General features: G+C 46.1%; 1 protein-coding gene across 3 annotated transcripts in view; it reads right to left on the bottom strand.

Moving 5' to 3' along the window:
- Window positions 1–561: 561 nt before the first annotated feature.
- Window positions 562–18,928, bottom strand: part of LOC124111919 (uncharacterized protein C19orf44-like) — a 30,903-nt gene continuing 12,536 nt past the window's right edge. Inside the window, exons 4-10 of one of the 3 annotated variants that reach the window (XM_046471827.2) lie at window positions 17,713–17,742; window positions 12,506–12,645; window positions 12,026–12,233; window positions 11,048–11,717; window positions 4,663–4,871; window positions 1,765–1,928; window positions 562–1,393 (exon numbers count right to left, since the gene is read on the bottom strand). In XM_046471827.2, coding sequence (XP_046327783.2) covers window positions 1,316–1,393; window positions 1,765–1,928; window positions 4,663–4,871; window positions 11,048–11,717; window positions 12,026–12,233; window positions 12,506–12,645; window positions 17,713–17,742 — 1,499 coding nt within the window. In that variant the 3' untranslated portion in view covers window positions 562–1,315. Of the gene's footprint in view, window positions 1,394–1,764; window positions 1,929–2,948; window positions 3,777–4,662; window positions 4,872–11,047; window positions 11,718–12,025; window positions 12,234–12,505; window positions 12,646–17,712; window positions 17,743–18,928 lie in introns of those variants that run through there. The other 2 variants (XM_046471829.2, XM_048399845.1) reach the window with 2 other exon arrangements.

Here is an 18,928-nt window from a genome sequence, read left to right on the forward strand (position 1 = left end):
CCAGTCAGCACTAATGCCGATTTTTATGTTGCTAGCCCACTGATATATCATGCCTCACTCAGACACAGTATACGGACTCCGAGCCTACCAGTCCTTATTTTAGACCCTTAATGATGAGGGCCAGGCAGAGTAACAATAGGTACCATCTTTTAACGTCTTTAGGGATGATGCAGCTGGGGATATTACCCCTGGCCTCCCGCTCTCCAGGTGGATGCTCTCTCCACTAGACCATGAAGAAAGTCAGGTCAGGTCAGGTCAGGTGAAATGGGGTTTAACGTCCCGACCAAGACATGCATGCACGTGTCGATTTATAGTGCTAGCGCACTGAGATACCATGCCGCAGTTTAACATGAATACCCCACTCAGACACAGTATACTGACTCCGAGCCAACCAGTCCTTGTCCTTAATGCCGAGTGCCAGACAGGGTAACAAGAAGTACCATCTTTTAACGTCAATTGGTATGACGCGGCCGGGGATCGACCCCGGGACCTTCCGTTTTCCGGGTGGACGCTCTACCACTAGACCACGGATGCGGTCACGGTCAAGACACAAAGAATAAATTTCAGTAGTTATTATTTGTTTATTATAGGCAGTACTGAGTCAGATATGGATTATTTTAACATTATATCTGTACAATAAATAAGATAGTAAAATATAGTCAATGGACGGACTCATCACTCCGTGGACTGTATGCAAGTGAATGTGATAAAATATACAAAAATAAACACCTACATATCGTGGATTGAGCGACATGGCATCTGTCACAGTGAGTTGATGCAGTCTCCAATTGATGCAAGCTGAACCAGATTGAATAGTTAAACCTCATTAATCAGGACATCGTTCAAAGGGGCATTGTCCAGTTTAACTAATGTCCTACTTATGCTTTGTGTGTACTTCTGCATAAAGAATGTCTAGATGGTTTGTAAACAAACTGCTGAGTTTGTGTGATGACTCTTCCTCCATCGTGCAGCTCTCCACATGCCAAGATGTAGCCTCTGTCAGCAGGATCCCCTTGGGATGGACGTACAGCTGATTCAGCTTCTAACCTGAGTCATGGCCATGCTCCAGGCAACTCGAATGCTACATCCCGAAGATCTTAATGTCCCTCAGCTATGGGTCTGTGTTTCTCTGCATGTTTAAGCATACAATGGGAGACAACTCTGACAGGACTAGCTTATCATTTAGCTGTCCCACGAATGTAATGCTTGTATGTACAGGTCTACATCTGAACTGGTTTCTCTACTGATCCAGATGCTCTACTGTGGGTCTCCTGTTGCTAGGAAGGCAAGTATCCATCTACAGTCGCTGGGCCTGTCACATGTTCATTTCTCTTGATACCATTTTCAGCGCTTTCTTGAAGGTAAGCCTAGGTTTGCGGTGTTTCCGAATATACTGAAAAATCAACACTACACTTATACCAACCACATTGACTGCTATTGAAAATCAGGTAAAGACACACCAGTTAGTATTCCAGGCTTGACCTTGTACTGTAACATACCTTAGTAGGTAGACAAGCTTCTGGGGAAACGACTAGATACATTTCATTGCTTGTGAAGTGGAAGGTGAGATTTCAATATTAAAACAAGGAAGAGGCTTACACACTGTATGTTCCGTAGGGCCACTGTGTGTACAAGCAAACTATCAGTACTAAAGATCAGGTGGTCACATGGATGTTTGCTCACGACGCCACAGTTTCTTTACCCAGACTTGGACGTGAATATTGCTGACTGCTGCGTAAAAGAGCATTCACTCCCCGCACTCACCTCCTGGGTGTCCTCTAGCGTGGTGTACTTATAGCTGTCCTCCAGCATGGAGGTGGAGGACTCGTACATGCGTCTCTGGGTCTCCAGGAAGTTCTGTGTCAGGGCAAGCTGCTGCTTCATCAGGTCATGCAGCGCCAGCATACAGGGGCTGTAGGATGTCATGGCTACAGGGCACATACAGACATATTATACAGGGGCTGTAGGATGTCATGGCTACAGGGCACATACAGACATATTATACAGGGGCTGTAGGATGTCATGGCTACAGGGGACATACAGACATTATACAGGGGCTGTAGGATGTCATGGCTACAGGGCACATACAGACATTTTATACAGGGGCTGTAGGATGTCATGGCTACAGGGGACATACAGACATACAGGGGCTGTAGGATGTCATGGCTACAGGGCACATACAGACATATTATACAGGGGCTGTAGGATGTCATGGCTACAGGGGACATACAGACATTATACAGGGGCTGTAGGATGTCATGGCTACAGGGGACATACAGACATACAGGGGCTGTAGGATGTCATGGCTACAGGGGACATACAGACATACAGGGGCTGTAGGATGTCATGTCTACAGGGCACATACAAACATACAGGGGCTGTAGGATGTCATGCCTACAGGGGACATACAGACATTATACAGGGGCTGTAGGATTCATGGCTACAGGGGACATACAGACATTAAACAGGGGCTGTAGGATGTCATGCCTACAGGGGACATACAGACATTATACAGGGGCTGAAGGATGTCATGCCTACAGGGGACATACAGACATTATACAGGGGCTGTAGGATGTCATGGCTACAGGGCACATACAGACATTATACAGGGGCTGTAGGATGTCATGCCTACAGGGGACATACAGACATTATACAGGGGCTGAAGGATGTCATGCCTACAGGGGACATACAGACATTATACAGGGGCTGTAGGATGTCATGCCTACAGGGGACATACAGACATTATACAGGGGCTGTAGGATGTCATGGCTACAGGACACATACAGACATTATACAGGGGCTGTAGGATGTCATGGCTACAGGGCACATACAGACATTATACAGGGGCTGTAGGGTGTCATGGCTGTAGGATGTCATGGCTACAGGGGACATACAGACATTATACAGGGGCTGTAGGATGTCATGGCTACAGGGGACATACAGACATACAGGGGCTGTAGGATGTCATGTCTACAGGGGACATACAGACATTATACAGGGACTGTAGGATGTCATGGCTACAGGGCACATACAGACATTATACAGGGGCTGTAGGATGTCATGTCTACAGGGGACATACAGACATTATACAGGGGCTGTAGGATGTCATGGCTACAGGGCACATACAGACATACAGGGGCTGTAGGATGTCATGGCTACAGGGCACATACAGACATTATACAGGGGCTGTAGGATGTCATGCCTACAGGGGACATACAGACATTATACAGGGGCTGAAGGATGTCATGCCTACAGGGGACATACAGACATTATACAGGGGCTGTAGGATGTCATGCCTACAGGGGACATACAGACATTATACAGGGGCTGTAGGATGTCATGGCTACAGGACACATACAGACATTATACAGGGGCTGTAGGATGTCATGGCTACAGGGCACATACAGACATTATACAGGGGCTGTAGGGTGTCATGGCTGTAGGATGTCATGGCTACAGGGGACATACAGACATTATACAGGGGCTGTAGGATGTCATGGCTACAGGGGACATACAGACATACAGGGGCTGTAGGATGTCATGTCTACAGGGGACATACAGACATTATACAGGGACTGTAGGATGTCATGGCTACAGGGCACATACAGACATTATACAGGGGCTGTAGGATGTCATGTCTACAGGGGACATACAGACATTATACAGGGGCTGTAGGATGTCATGGCTACAGGGCACATACAGACATACAGGGGCTGTAGGATGTCATGGCTACAGGGCACATACAGACATTATACAGGGGCTGTAGGATGTCATGGCTACAGGAGATATATAGATATGTTTGCATAAAAAAACTGAAGCAGTCCTAGTGATGCTTATGTCTGAATGTTTAATTCAGACCCAACATACAACACACAGCAACACTTGGTACTATTGCTTGGTAACGTTTAGCCTCTGTATATGAATCAGACCAATATACAGTCAGACACAGTTGTGTCAAAGTTGAAGGGACCTACGTAAATAATTGGAGTTATGCAAGGTTCATCACAACCGAAAATAATGACTACAGAAGGAATACGCAGGGACAAAGCGGTAACATCAAGACAACCGTAAGTTCGACACATTAAAGTTCAACACAACAGTGTTTGACTGTATGTAACAATCTCTCATCTTCCCAAGGCAAGGGCGTTAACTGACTACAAAAGTCCAGTTTCCACCCTTGCCGAACTAGGCTGGTATTATGGAGTTACATTTTGGCTGGACTAACGAGTCTATGCAAAGTCCAATCAAAATCACGCACCGAAATCGAATCCGGTTCGTAAACTGTCGTGCAAACTCATTGTCAACAGATATTTTCCAAATCTTTTCATGTTTTTAATCAAGGTGCTCACGCATTGCATGATGTAGGACCCGTTTTATCACAACATAGACCTTGATTATCGATCAGATCGTCTTGAGTGGGCGCCACTGTTTTGTTTCAAGCAAATGCAAGTGATACGAGAGGTGGAATCTGATTGGTCTAAAGGAGAGGCTCAGAAGGAACATAACTCGTAATAGCCACTGGTGGCGCTACGATAGAGCCCAGGAATTCCAGCCTAGTTCGGCAAGGGTGGAAACTGAACTTTTAAAGTCAGTTAACTCTCTTGCCTCGGGAAGATGCAATCTCTGTGATCCTACTGACTATCTGCTGTGTGTGTCACCCACCTTCTAGAGAGTCTGCACTGACAACATGGGAGGCTATAGGTGTGGGGTCCACGAAGCCAAGTCCCAGGCTGGGGCCTGATATAGCCAGGCCACTTGACATCAGGTTCCAGCGATAATTCAGACCAGGATCACTCGGGGTTTGAATCTCCACATTCTTTGTCTCCTTCCTGGATTCTCGGAGAGGCTGGTCTTGTCTAGATTTTGTGTAGCTGAAATAATGGATGCATGTATGCCTGAGTGAATGAGTGAGTGAACTTAGTGAAGGGGACTGCACTGTAGATTCCACAGGAGCTTGCAATGTGTCACTGTCTGCCACAATGTCCCTGTCTGCTGCCATGTGTCCCTGTCTGCTGCAATGTGTCCCTGTCTACTGCAATGTGTCCCTGGCTGCTGCAATGTCCCTGTCTACTGCAATGTGTCCCTGTCTGCTGCAATGTGTCCCTGGCTCCTGCAATGTCCCTGTCTACTGCAATGTGTCCCTGGCTGCTGCAATGTCCCTGTCTACTGCAATGTGTCCCTGTCTGCTGCAATGTGTCCCTGGCTCCTGCAATGTCCCTGTCTACTGCAATGTGTCCCTGTCTGCTGCAATGTGTCCCTGTCTGCTGCAATGTCCCTGTCTACTGCAATGTGTCCCTGTCTGCTGCAATGTGTCCCTGGCTGCTGCAATGTCCCTGTCTACTGCAATGTGTCCCTGTCTACTGCAATGTGTCCCTGTCTGCTGCAATGTGTCCCTGTCTGCTGCAATGTGTCCCTGTCTACTGCAATGTGTCCCTGGCTGCTGCAATGTCCCTGTCTACTGCAATGTGTCCCTGTCTGCTGCAATGTGTCCCTGGCTCCTGCAATGTCCCTGTCTACTGCAATGTGTCCCTGGCTGCTGCAATGTCCCTGTCTACTGCAATGTGTCCCTGTCTGCTGCAATGTGTCCCTGGCTCCTGCAATGTCCCTGTCTACTGCAATGTGTCCCTGTCTGCTGCAATGTGTCCCTGTCTGCTGCAATGTGTCCCTGTCTGCTGCAATGTCCCTGTCTGCTGCAATGTGTCCCTGTCTGCTGCAATGTGTCCCTGGCTGCTGCAATGTCCCTGTCTACTGCAATGTGTCCCTGTCTACTGCAATGTGTCCCTGTCTGCTGCAATGTGTCCCTGTCTGCTGCAATGTGTCCCTGTCTACTGCAATGTGTCCCTGGCTGCTGCAATGTCCCTGTCTACTGCAATGTGTCCCTGTCTGCTGCAATGTGTCCCTGGCTCCTGCAATGTCCCTGTCTACTGCAATGTGTCCCTGGCTGCTGCAATGTCCCTGTCTACTGCAATGTGTCCCTGTCTGCTGCAATGTGTCCCTGGCTCCTGCAATGTCCCTGTCTACTGCAATGTGTCCCTGTCTGCTGCAATGTGTCCCTGTCTGCTGCAATGTGTCCCTGTCTGCTGCAATGTCCCTGTCTGCTGCAATGTGTCCCTGTCTGCTGCAATGTGTCCCTGGCTGCTGCAATGTCCCTGTCTACTGCAATGTGTCCCTGTCTACTGCAATGTGTCCCTGTCTGCTGCAATGTGTCCCTGTCTGCTGCAATGTGTCCCTGTCTACTGCAATGTCCCTGTCTGCTGCCATGTGTCCCTGTCTGCTGCAATATCCCTGTCTGCTGCAATGTGTCCCTGTCTGCTGCAATGTGTCCTTGTCAGCTGCAATGTGTCCCTGTCTGCTGCAATGTGTCCCTGTCTGCTGCAATGTGTCCCTGTCTGCTGCAATGTGTCCCTGCCTGCTGCAATGTCCCTGTCTGCTGCAATGTGTCCCTGTCTGCTGCAATGTGTCCCTGTCTGCTGCAATGTGTCCCTGTCTGCTGCAATGTGTCCCTGTCTGCTGCAATGTGTCCCTGCCTGCTGCAATGTGTCCCTGCCTGCTGCAATGTCCTTGTCTGCTGCAATGTCGCTGTCTGCTGCAATGTGTCCCTGTCTGCTGCAATGTGTCCCTGTCTGCTGCAATGTGTCCCTGTCTGCTGCAATGTCCCTGTCTGCTGCAATGTGTCCCTGGCTCCTGCAATGTGTCCCTGTCTGCTGCAATGTGTCCCTGTCTGCTGCAATGTGTCCCTGTCTGCTGCAATGTCCCTGTCTGCTGCAATGTGTCCCTGTCTGCTGCAATGTGTCCCTGTCTGCTGCAATGTGTCCCTGTCTGCTGCAATGTCCTTGTCTGCTGCAATGTCGCTGTCTGCTGCAATGTGTCCCTGTCTGCTGCAATGTCCCTGTCTGCTGCAATGTGTCCCTGTCTGCTGCAATGTGTCCCTGTCTGCTGCAATGTGTCCCTGTCTGCTGCTATGTCCCTGTCTGCTGCAATGTGTCCCTGTCTGCTGCAATGTGTCCCTGTCTGCTGCAATGTGTCCCTGTCTGCTGCAATGTGTCCACCATACTGGCCACATACACTGTCAGCTCTCTACCATACAGGCCACACACACTGTCAGCCCCCAATGATACTGGCCACACACACTGTCAGCTCTCTACCATACTGGCCACACACACTGTCAGCTCTCTACCATACTGGCTACACACACTGTCAGCTCTCTACCATACAGGCCACACACACTGTCAGCTCTCTACCATACAGGCCACACACACTGTCAGCTCCCAATGATACTGGCCACACACACTGTCAGCTCTCTACCATACAGGCCACATACACTGTCAGCCCCCAATGATACTGGCCACACACACTGTCAGCTCTCTACCATACAGGCCACATACACTGTCAGCTCCCAATGATACTGGCCACATACACTGTCAGCTCACAATGATACAGGCCACACACACTGTCAGCTCCCAATGATACAGGCCACACACACTGTCAGCTCCCAATGATACAGGCCACATACACTGTCAGCTCCCAATGATACTGGCCACATACACTGTCAGCTCACAATGATACAGGCCACACACACTGTCAGCTCACAGTGATGCTGGCCACACACACTGTCAGCTCTCTACCATACAGGCCACATACACTGTCAGCTCCCAATGATACTGGCCACATACACTGTCAGCTCACAATGATACAGGCCACACACACTGTCAGCTCCCAATGATACTGGCCACATACACTGTCAGCTCACAATGATACTGGCCACATACACTGTCAGCTCACAATGACACAGGCCACACACACTGTCAGCTCTCTACCATACTGGCCAAATACACTGTCAGCTCTCTACCATACAGGCCAAATACACTGTCAGCTCTCTACCATACAGGCCACATACAATGTCAGCTCTCTACCGTACAGGCCACATACAATGTCAGCTCTCTACCATACAGGCCACACACACCATCAGCCCCCAATGATACTGGCCACATACACTGTCAGCTCTCTACCATACAGGCCACACACACTGTCAGCTCTCTACCATACTGGCCACACACACTGTCAGCTCTCTACCATACTGGCCACACACACTGTCAGCTCTCTACCATACAGGCCACACACACTGTCAGCTCTCTACCATACTGGCTACACACACTGTCAGCTCTCTACCATACAGGCCACACACACTGTCAGCTCTCAACCATACAGGCCACACACACTGTCAGCTCTCTACCATACTGGCCACATACACTGTCAGCTCTCTACCATACAGGCCACACACACTGTCAGCTCTCTACCATACTGGCCACACCCACTGTCAGCTCTCTACCATACAGCCACACACAGTCAGCTCACAATGATACTGGCCACACACACTGTCAGCTCTCTACCATACAGGTCACACACATTGTCAGCTCACAATGATGCTGGCCACACACACTGTCAGCTCTCTACCATACAGGCCACATACACTGTCAGCTCCCAATGATACTGGCCACACACACTGTCAGCTCACAATGATACAGGCCACACACACTGTCAGCTCACAATGATGCTGGCCACACACACTGTCAGCTCTCTACCATACAGGCCACATACACTGTCAACTCCCAATGATACTGGCCACATACACTGTCAGCTCCCAATGATACTGGCCACATACACTGTCAGCTCCCAATGATACTAGCCACATACACTGTCAGCTCACAATGATACTGGCCACACACACTGTCAGCTCTCTACCATACAGGCCACATACACTGTCAGCTCCCAATGATACAGGCCACACACACTGTCAGCTCACAATGATGCTGGCCACACACACTGTCAGCTCTCTACCATACAGGCCACACACACTGTCAGCTCTCTACCATACAGGCCACAAACACTGTCAGCTCCCAATGATACTGGCCACACACACTGTCAGCTCCCAATGATACTGGCCACACACACTGTCAGCTCTCTACCATACTGGCCACACACACTGTCAGCTCACAATGATACTTGCCACACACAGTCAGCTCTCTACCATACAGCCACACACTGTCAGCTCACAATGATACTGGCCACACACACTGTCAGCTCTCTACCATACAGGCCACACACACTGTCAGCTCTCTACCATACTGGCCACACACACTGTCAGCTCTCTACCATACTGGCCACACACACTGTCAGCTCTCTACCATACAGGCCACACACACTGTCAGCTCTCTACCATACTGGCTACACACACTGTCAGCTCTCTACCATACAGGCCACACACACTGTCAGCTCTCTACCATACAGGCCACACACACTGTCAGCTCCCAATGATACTGGCCACACACACTGTCAGCTCTCTACCATACTGGCCACACACACTGTCAGCTCTCTACCATACAGGCCACACACACTGTCAGCTCTCTACCATACTGGCTACACACACTGTCAGCTCTCTACCATACAGGCCACACACACTGTCAGCTCTCTACCATACAGGCCACACACACTGTCAGCTCCCAATGATACTTGCCACACACACTGTCAGCTCTCTACCATACAGGCCACATACACTGTCAGCTCCCAATGATACTGGCCACACACACTGTCAGCTCTCTACCATACAGGCCACACACACTGTCAGCTCTCTACCATACAGGCCACATACACTGTCAGCTCCCAATGATACTGGCCACACACAATGTCAGCTCTCTACCATACAGGCCACACACACTGTCAGCTCCCAATGATACAGGCCACACACACTGTCAGCTCACAATGATACTGGCCACATACACTGTCAGCTCACAATGACACAGGCCACACACACTGTCAGCTCTCTACCATACTGGCCAAATACACTGTCAGCTCTCTACCATACAGGCCAAATACACTGTCAGCTCTCTACCATACAGGCCACATACACTGTCAGCTCCCAATGATACTGGCCACATACACTGTCAGCTCACAATGATACAGGCCACACACACTGTCAGCTCACAATGATGCTGGCCACACACACTGTCAGCTCTCTACCATACAGGCCACATACACTGTCAGCTCCCAATGATACTGGCCACATACACTGTCAGCTCACAATGATACAGGCCACACACACTGTCAGCTCCCAATGATACTGGCCACATACACTGTCAGCTCCCAATGATACTGGCCACATACACTGTCAGCTCACAATGATACAGGCCACACACACTGTCAGCTCTCTACCATACAGGCCACAAACACTGTCAGCTCCCAATGATACTGGCCACATACACTGTCAGCTCACAATGATACAGGCCACACACACTGTCAGCTCCCAATGATGCTGGCCACACACACTGTCAGCTCTCTACCATACACGCCACATACACTGTCAGCTCCCAATGATACTGGCCACACACTGTCAGCTCCCAATGATACTGGCCACACACACTGTCAGCTCACAATGATACAGGCCACACACACTGTCAGCTCACAATGATACAGGCCACACACACTGTCAGCTCTCTACCATACTGGCCACACACACTGTCAGCTCACAATGATACTTGCCACACACAGTCAGCTCTCTACCATACAGCCACACACACTGTCAGCTCACAATGATACTTTCCACACACACTGTCAGCTCTCTACCATACAGGCCACACACATTGTCAGCTCACAATGATACTTGCCACACACACTGTCAGCTCTCTACCATACTGGCCACACACACTGTCAGCTCACAATGATTCTTGCCACACACACTGTCAGCTCTCTACCATACTGGCCACACACACTGTCAGCTCACAATGATACTTGCCACACACACTGTCAGCTCTCTACCATACAGGCCACACACACTGTCAGCTCTCTACCATACAGGCCACACACACTGTCAGCTCACAATGATACTGGCAACACACACTGTCAGCTCTCTACCATACAGGCCACACACACTGTCAGCTCTCTACCATACAGCCACACACACTGTCAGCTCTCTACCATACAGGCCACACACACTGTCAGCTCTCTACCACAGTCCCAGATTGCTGTATGCCAGGTCACCCAGGTCTCCTACCTCTGTGTGTATGTCTCTGTGTCCGACGTGTAGCCCTCACTGTCACTCTGATATGTTCGGTCAGAGTAGCTCCTCGCTCTGGAGTCAGTCTCAAAGTCATCGTCGTAGTCTGCCTGGGTATTCTCATCACTGTACTCTGTCTTCACCTCAGACGCTGTGGACCATCGGACCTGCTTCCCACCCTGGAGACTCCCCTGTCCAATTCTCTCGGAAATACTGTCCTCGTCAAAGTCCTCAGAATACACCTGATGCTGGGGAGTGTCCACACCGATCTCTGTTGCAATTGAAGACACAGAATCTTTTCTCTTCTGTGCAGCAAAAATATCTGACTTTTCTGTTACTATTTCTGAAGCTTCAGACACTATACTCTCATCCTTAGCTTCAGACACACCTAACAGTTCATCAACTGTATGAAGTCCTAGATTGTTAAACACAGAGTCAGTTTTATGGGGCTCTCTTGCTTTTTTTGAAGAACTTTTTGCCTTGAATATGTCTTCTTTCCCTGATGCTTTGAAAACACTTAAAGACTCTTTGGATTTTTGTTTTGGTTTGGATTTGGATTCTTTTTGTTCCGATTTTTTTTTCAAGGATTTCTTCTTCTTCTTCTTTTCTGAAGGTTCAGGAGACAGGGCAAGAGGCTCTAAAGAGTCCAAATCCATCAAATTGACAGCTTAAACAAAAAGAAATGGTATAAATTATTTATCATATAACCTATTTGTCATTTACTTTTGAGTGGTTTTCACTTATTATAAAATCAACCCATGTAACAACATGAACAAGTCTATTGATAAATTAAAGCTAAAATTATTATTTTCTGGATAAATATAACATTTAAATAATTCAAATATATTTTGCTGTAACCAGCAGAATTGCTACATTCTTCCTTTATTTTTGTTTCAATGTAATATTTCACGGATATCAGACAGTGACTGATTTGCACTGCTTTAAGCTGTGATGACACTGAGATCCAGTCCTTACTGTTGAATATGTTGCCAGAGCTCTCCGTCTCCTGGGTGTCGGCCACTTCACTGAGGATGGAGTCCACGTTGTCTGAGTCCTGGGAGGGTGACCTGGACAGCCGGCGCCCGTAGATCGGAGACGGACCCCGGCGTGGAGTCTGTGTTGGAGGGGACGGCGTTCTCATGAGGGAGAGGTCGGGGGATGGGAGGTCACGACCTCTGGACTTCTGTACATGGACATGAACACTACACTACAAGTCAGACGTGTCAATCTTCATCAAGCATGTAAAAAACATGACTCTATCTACCCCTCTGTAATGAACAAATTGTCTTTACTTAGTGTTGATGTAAAGATCAAAGGGTCACAAAGATGGCACACAGAGTTTGACTGTCGGTCAAGGAGGAACTCTTACTATCAGAATGCCTTCTAATGTAAGACGTTAAACCCAACTCACTCACTCACTCACTCACTCTAATGTAAGACTGCTGTAGTACCCACCTGTCGTTTCTTTGTTTTCTTCTTCTTGGCGTCGTCAGCGGAGGACAGCCGGTTGATGAAGTCTGCCATGCTCTCCTCCTCGGAGGTGAGGTGGATGTTGCCCATGTACTTTACCTGCCCCTTGTTGGCATACTCCGGAACTGAAGGCACAACACACAAGATGACGAGGTTACCATGGTTACTTATATATTACCTATTTATAATTTCCACTGAAAAAGTGAAAATATAACACAATAAATGATCTGTCATTTTGTTTGATGAAGAACCCTAATTCACACCTGACCCGAAAGTTTTTCCATCGTCAACTTGTCAACAAAGTTAACAGTTTTCAAACTAAGACCCACATGCCTCTACCCCTCTGATCCTTATCACAAGGTTAAAACTTACACTGTCACACACAAAATGTTTAAAACATGTTACACTTATCCTCCTTAAGCAAAACATTCCACAGACCCATTACGATTCAATAAATACTTAATGTCGCTTAATGCTGCTACAGTGTTGGAATCGAGAGACACCTAAATTAGCGACATTTAGTGTCATGACAAGAGCGCATTTGTTTTCAGGCCTAACTTTAAACACTGTGACACTTGATGCCCTCTTCCTTTCCTAGATCCAGTCCACAATATCCCAGTCCACCACGCATTCAGGCTTCACTCCCAGCAACAGCCTGACCACCTGATCCCATTAGTCACCTCTCATGGCAAGCCTAGTTGCCTGTTACGGCAAGCATGGGTTGCTGAAGACCTATTCTGACACGGATCTTCACGGGGATGGGAATCCCCATGAGGTATTTTGACATTAGTAAAGTAAGCAATGTTAATGTCAAAAGAACTACATCATCAAAAGAAGCATGGATTGAGGAAGCTAGTCATTCAAGTTTGAAAAGAATGCAGAACAAGTTTGATAAGTAATGTAAAATGTAGCTTGACTACCTACACACACACACACAAGCAGATATACAGTCAAACACTTTTGTGTCAAAGTTGAAGGGACCTATGTACATATTTCGAGTTATCCGAGGTTTGACACAATCGAAAATGATGAATGAAGAAGGGATACGCAGAGACCAAGCTTAAACTTCAAGACAACAATAAGTCTGACACATCAAAGTTCAATACAAGAGTTTTTGACTGTACATGGTAGAGGATCCTGATGGGGGTTACAGTGTTTGACTGTACATGGTAGAGGATCCTGATGGGGGTTACAGTGTTTGACTGTACATGGTAGAGGATCCTGATGGGGGTTACAGTGTTTGACTGTACATGGTGGAGGATCCTGATGGGGGTTACAGTGTTTGACTGTACATGGTAGAGGATCCTGATGGGGGTTACAGTGTTTGACTGTACATGGTAGAGGATCCTGATGGGGGTTACAGTGTTTGACTGTACATGGTAGAGGATCCTGATGTGGGTTACAGTGTTTGACTGTACATGGTAGAGGATCCTGATGGGGGTTCAGCAGGCAGACAGATGGAGGACCAACTGTCCTAGATATTTAATGTCAGAAAAAAATGACGCCAATCATGTAAATGGGGTTAAATATCTTATTTAGTTGGTAAAAGTTTATTCTTAATTCTGCTTTTGTTTTTTTATGGAATTTGTTTGACGAAACAACTTGACCACAGTCTTCAAGTCTTATATCAATTAAACAAGGTCACTTTTTCGGTTGCTTGTGGTTTTTTTCTTCTTATGATAAGCAGTATTATTTTATGGTAAGCAGTATTTGTTCATAATTTTCCATTAAATTTTACGCTAAATTTAGACCAATCATATACTTTGAGTTTTGGAGTTGTTTGTGCCAGTCATTCAGCCCATCAAGAACCTCATGTACTAGACAGAGTAATGTTCACAGATGTATCGAAGAACTGACGGAAATTTGATCCCCATATACTTTCTCAATATGAAATCTGTTCAGGCAATGAGTTGAAGGCAAAGGGTTCCCGTCTCACATCAGAGGTCAACGTGTCCAACATGTCATAGTGAATGAGGGAATCGTGGCTTATGCCAGTCAGCAAGATAATGTTTACAATCCCCACATAGGCGAGCCTGCCTAAAATTGACCAAATTATGGTACTGCATGTGGATGTGGGCTAGACAACTTATGACCCACAGTTTCGACCCATCTGATTACACTGAAGTGTAATGTGGCTGTAGACATGAAACTTTGAAAACAATCCGTCTCTGCAGATCTTGTTGGATATCAATGACACAATCTAGCTCCCATGAACAGACATCTCCACTCAACATGCTCAGCTGTCGGTTCTCATTACAATCAGATAGTTTTCTCTGATATATGAGAACCTCTCCATACTTGGCAAAATTTTAAAAAATAATATGAACAGCACATACTCGGAGGAGTGAGTGAGAGAGTTAGGTTTAACACCACTTTGAACAGTATTCGAGTTATATCACGGCATATCAGCTTCGTGAGGGAGGAATGCCCAAAGTGATGTAGGTCTCAGACGATTATCACTTTGGTGAAACCCACGAGCACGAGTATGATGCTGACACATACAGTGACAAGCCGAGAAACGTAACTGTGGTAAACCTGGATTCGAACCCACAATCTCAGGTTTCTGGCATGCCCAAGGGTACCAAAACTGCAGAGCAAATTGTGGTGCCTCGACAACTGGGCCACCCCCGCCCCCTACAACTACAAGGGGCGAACAATTCACAGTCAAATGTAAATTTTAGAAGATCACTTAGACATGTTAGAAGCTACATAAAGGTTAATAATATATCCTCACAACAATAGCGCCCCAAGACCATGAATCACAGAGATCTATCTGGTATATTATATTAAAGGTCGTACAAAGATAAAGAAGGATAACCAAAGGTCTCTAAAAAAAACAGGCATCATAAAAAATTCCACATTGATATATTAATGGGTATGCAGAGCGCCAGAGTTACAAGTTTACCATGACTACCATGGCACTGGTGGCAGGCCTAACAGTACACATGCTACATAGAAGTAGATGTGACAAATATCACGCTATAGCAACACATCCGTTATTGTTAGTCATACCACATATTTTCTGTATATCAAACTTCATAATGATTCATTCAGAAATAACAGAGTAAACGGGCAAAATACTATGTTCGTCAGCCATGATTACAGTTGGATGAGAGTTCTTTGAACACACTGACAACACTGCTGGAATCCCAAATTTCAGCTTAATAAACCCTGCGGTTTACATAGTCATTGATGTGGGGACCATGCTAAAAATAGCATCAATTTATGACCAGTGAAATTACAGAGCGCATTTGCTCCGAGACGTGTAAGGAACTTCCGGTACAATAAATGGGAACTGATGAAAATGTCCGCCTGCTAAAACATTTTCGATTTTTATTATTTATGGTGAACAAGTCAACTAGAGCACATGTCGGCCATGAAAATAGCCGCTGGTCAATTAAAGAGAAAGTCTGCCGCGTTAGAGACTAGATAACAGGGTCACAAGAATATATCCAAGGTCAAAGGTCCAAGCAAGGTTGAAAAAATCCTGTCTTATTTGCAGACCACCTACACATGACATATGATTCATAATGATCAATCTACCAGGTCGTGAGTATCATTACTTTACGAAGACATCTCATTTTGACACAAGTCACTTATTACAACATCTAGACCTAGGACCATGAAGCATAGTCTTCCATTAATTGTGCACAGTATGTTATATACTACTCAAAAATAGTGACTCATATGACTATACAGTAGCTTATACAGTGGCAGCTCCGGAGGGAGGGTTCTGGGGGTGGCCAGTACAACTGGGACTGGTAACTTGGGCACTCTGGTCGGGTGGGTCCTGAGCTGGACCCGGGTACCCACAGGACTACCCGGACCTGTGGTTAGTCACATGATATATTGTTTAATGACAAAGTAATCAAGAACTCAGTGAATTCACTACAGGTCACGAATGTTCACATTTCTTTCTGACTATCATATTTTTGAATAAAGACAAAACTTCAGTCAAGTTCAGTTATGCATGATCAGATCATTTTACAGTGCACCTGAATATCTTTTTGCCAGGGCTCTGATCAAACAATTCCCTATCGGACATTTTGTACCAATCTCTTGAGACCTACAGCAGGTACCCGGGTTGGGTCGGGTAATAGGGGGTTCGGTACCCGGGTAGTAAATTTGGACTCGTCCCAGCCCCCCTTTGTTACATCTGATGACATATTTTGTATGCGGATTGTAAAGTAAAATTAAGAATGTTTTACATATAGGGTATGCTGAAGCTACAAATGGCAGACGTCAAACCCCCAAATCCTGGTCCTACCCCTGTAATATGTCTTGTCAAAAAAAAAAATATATACTATCCAAAACAAGTTGAAGAACACGCAATTTTTTAAATGACTGTACTTAATCCGTAATCTAGTGTATATATTTATCATGCAAAGGTGTGTGATAGAGCACAGAGAGTGAGTGAGTGAGTGAGGTTTTACGCCGCTTTTAGCAATATTCCAGCAATATCACGGCGGGGGACACCAGAAATGGGCTTCACACATTGTACCCATGTCGGGAATCGAACCCGGGTCTTCGGCGTGACGAGCTAACGCTTTAACCACTAGGCTACCCGACCGCCCCTAGAGCACAGAGAAAATACAACAGGAACTAGTGCACTACAAGCAGCAAGAAGAGATATCTACACAATACAGCACTAGATAAGCAGCTACAGATATAGGAGCATGCCATGAAGCCATAAAAGGTTCAAGATATTCAAGTCAGAGACACATTCAAAGCAAGACATATGAATACACTTTGCCTATACAGTGAGGGGCTGTATCAAATGTCAAGCTGTCATTTCCATGCACTGACCAGAAACTGAAGCACAACTCATGAGGCTCTGCAAGGCTGTGTTTTCTTTATAAGATCAAGGGATGATCTGACAATCACATGAAGAATTAGCAAATAAGATGGTTACATGGAAATTTTGTTGCAGTTTGGAAATGTCTGTTAAACATTTGACATTGTCCCCTGTTATTAACAAGCTGTGACATGATTGACATCTCGAACAGATAACATATATCAACAGGGATCACTGTTATGGACAGCAAGAAAAACATAGAATGGATTTTCAGGAATCAAAGAAGCTAATTTTGAATGTGAGACCATTCCATTGAGGAAAGACTGTTTTTTAATTGTATGTTAATGTCATGAAATGAGCAAGGTCGTCCATTTCAGTGTCAATCATCCCCACTTACCAGCTGCTGCATTTGGAGGTTTGGAGGTATCTAGAACAAGTGATTCATAAAGTCAATAAACCAACCTGGGATCTGTAAATGATTCATATCAATAAACTTTCACACCTGTGTACAAAAATAAGTATCACAAAATATCATAATAAATATGTGTATATATCACCTTTCTGCCTTAATTTGTTATGCCTACCATCTATAACATCATCTATAGCAATGTGCCATTGTGTGAAATAGTATCAACACCCTCTGCAGAGAAGAACCTCTTTAATACAAACCTCATTAATCCACCAACCCCCCTCTTGGGACAATCAGTTTCGTGAAAATCAAGAATATTAAACAAATATATTCACACATATATATATACTGATTTGGTTGGTTGGTTAGTTTGTTGTTTAATGCCGCACTCAGCAATATTCCAGCTATATGACGGCGGTCTGTATATAATTGAGTCTGGACCAGACAATCCAGTGATTAATATCATGAGCATCGATCCACGCAATTGGGATACGATGACATGCATCAACCAAGTCAGCGAGCCTGACCACCTGATCCCGTTAGTCGCCTTTTACGACAAGCATAGTCACCTTTTACGGCAAGCATGGGTTTCTGAAGACCTATTCTACCACGGAATCTTCACGGGTCACATATATACTGAAATACATAGGGGTTGTTTCACTTTCTTGTCACATAACATGTTCATTTCATCACTCCTAACTCTATGTAAACAGACTCTGTGTTGCATCGCCCGCCCGCCCGCCCGCCCGCCCGCCCGTCCGCCCGTCTGCCCGCCACGCCACGCCACGCCACGCCACGCCACGTGGCAAGATACAATACCCGATACACAAAGTTTGGCTTGATTCACATTTAACCCCATATCGATTGTCCTTGTTGATCATGCATTGATATCAATAAACAAGTACAAACTATTTGTTCAATTCCTCATACCTTTCGAGGTCGTCTTTCGGATATGAAACAGTCCCCATAACAAGACTGACCAGCTTTTCTTTGCTGCCTGCCAGTACGTAAACTTGTTTGTTTCTTATTATTTTCTCATACAGAATAGTTTACAAATTTGTAACTATATACAATATCAGAGACAATCTCTGACAATATGTATGTTACCTGCTGCAGAAACTATTTCACCACACACGTTATTGTTGTCATGCCCGTCTGTCTAATGCCTATGGAAGGCTGCTTGTCAGTCTTCAAAGACCAAGTT

This window comes from Haliotis rufescens, unplaced genomic scaffold, assembly GCF_023055435.1.
Source record: "Haliotis rufescens isolate VD_foot unplaced genomic scaffold, xgHalRufe1.0.p SCAF_2, whole genome shotgun sequence".
In the NCBI taxonomy this organism is placed as follows: domain Eukaryota; kingdom Metazoa; phylum Mollusca; class Gastropoda; order Lepetellida; family Haliotidae; genus Haliotis; species Haliotis rufescens.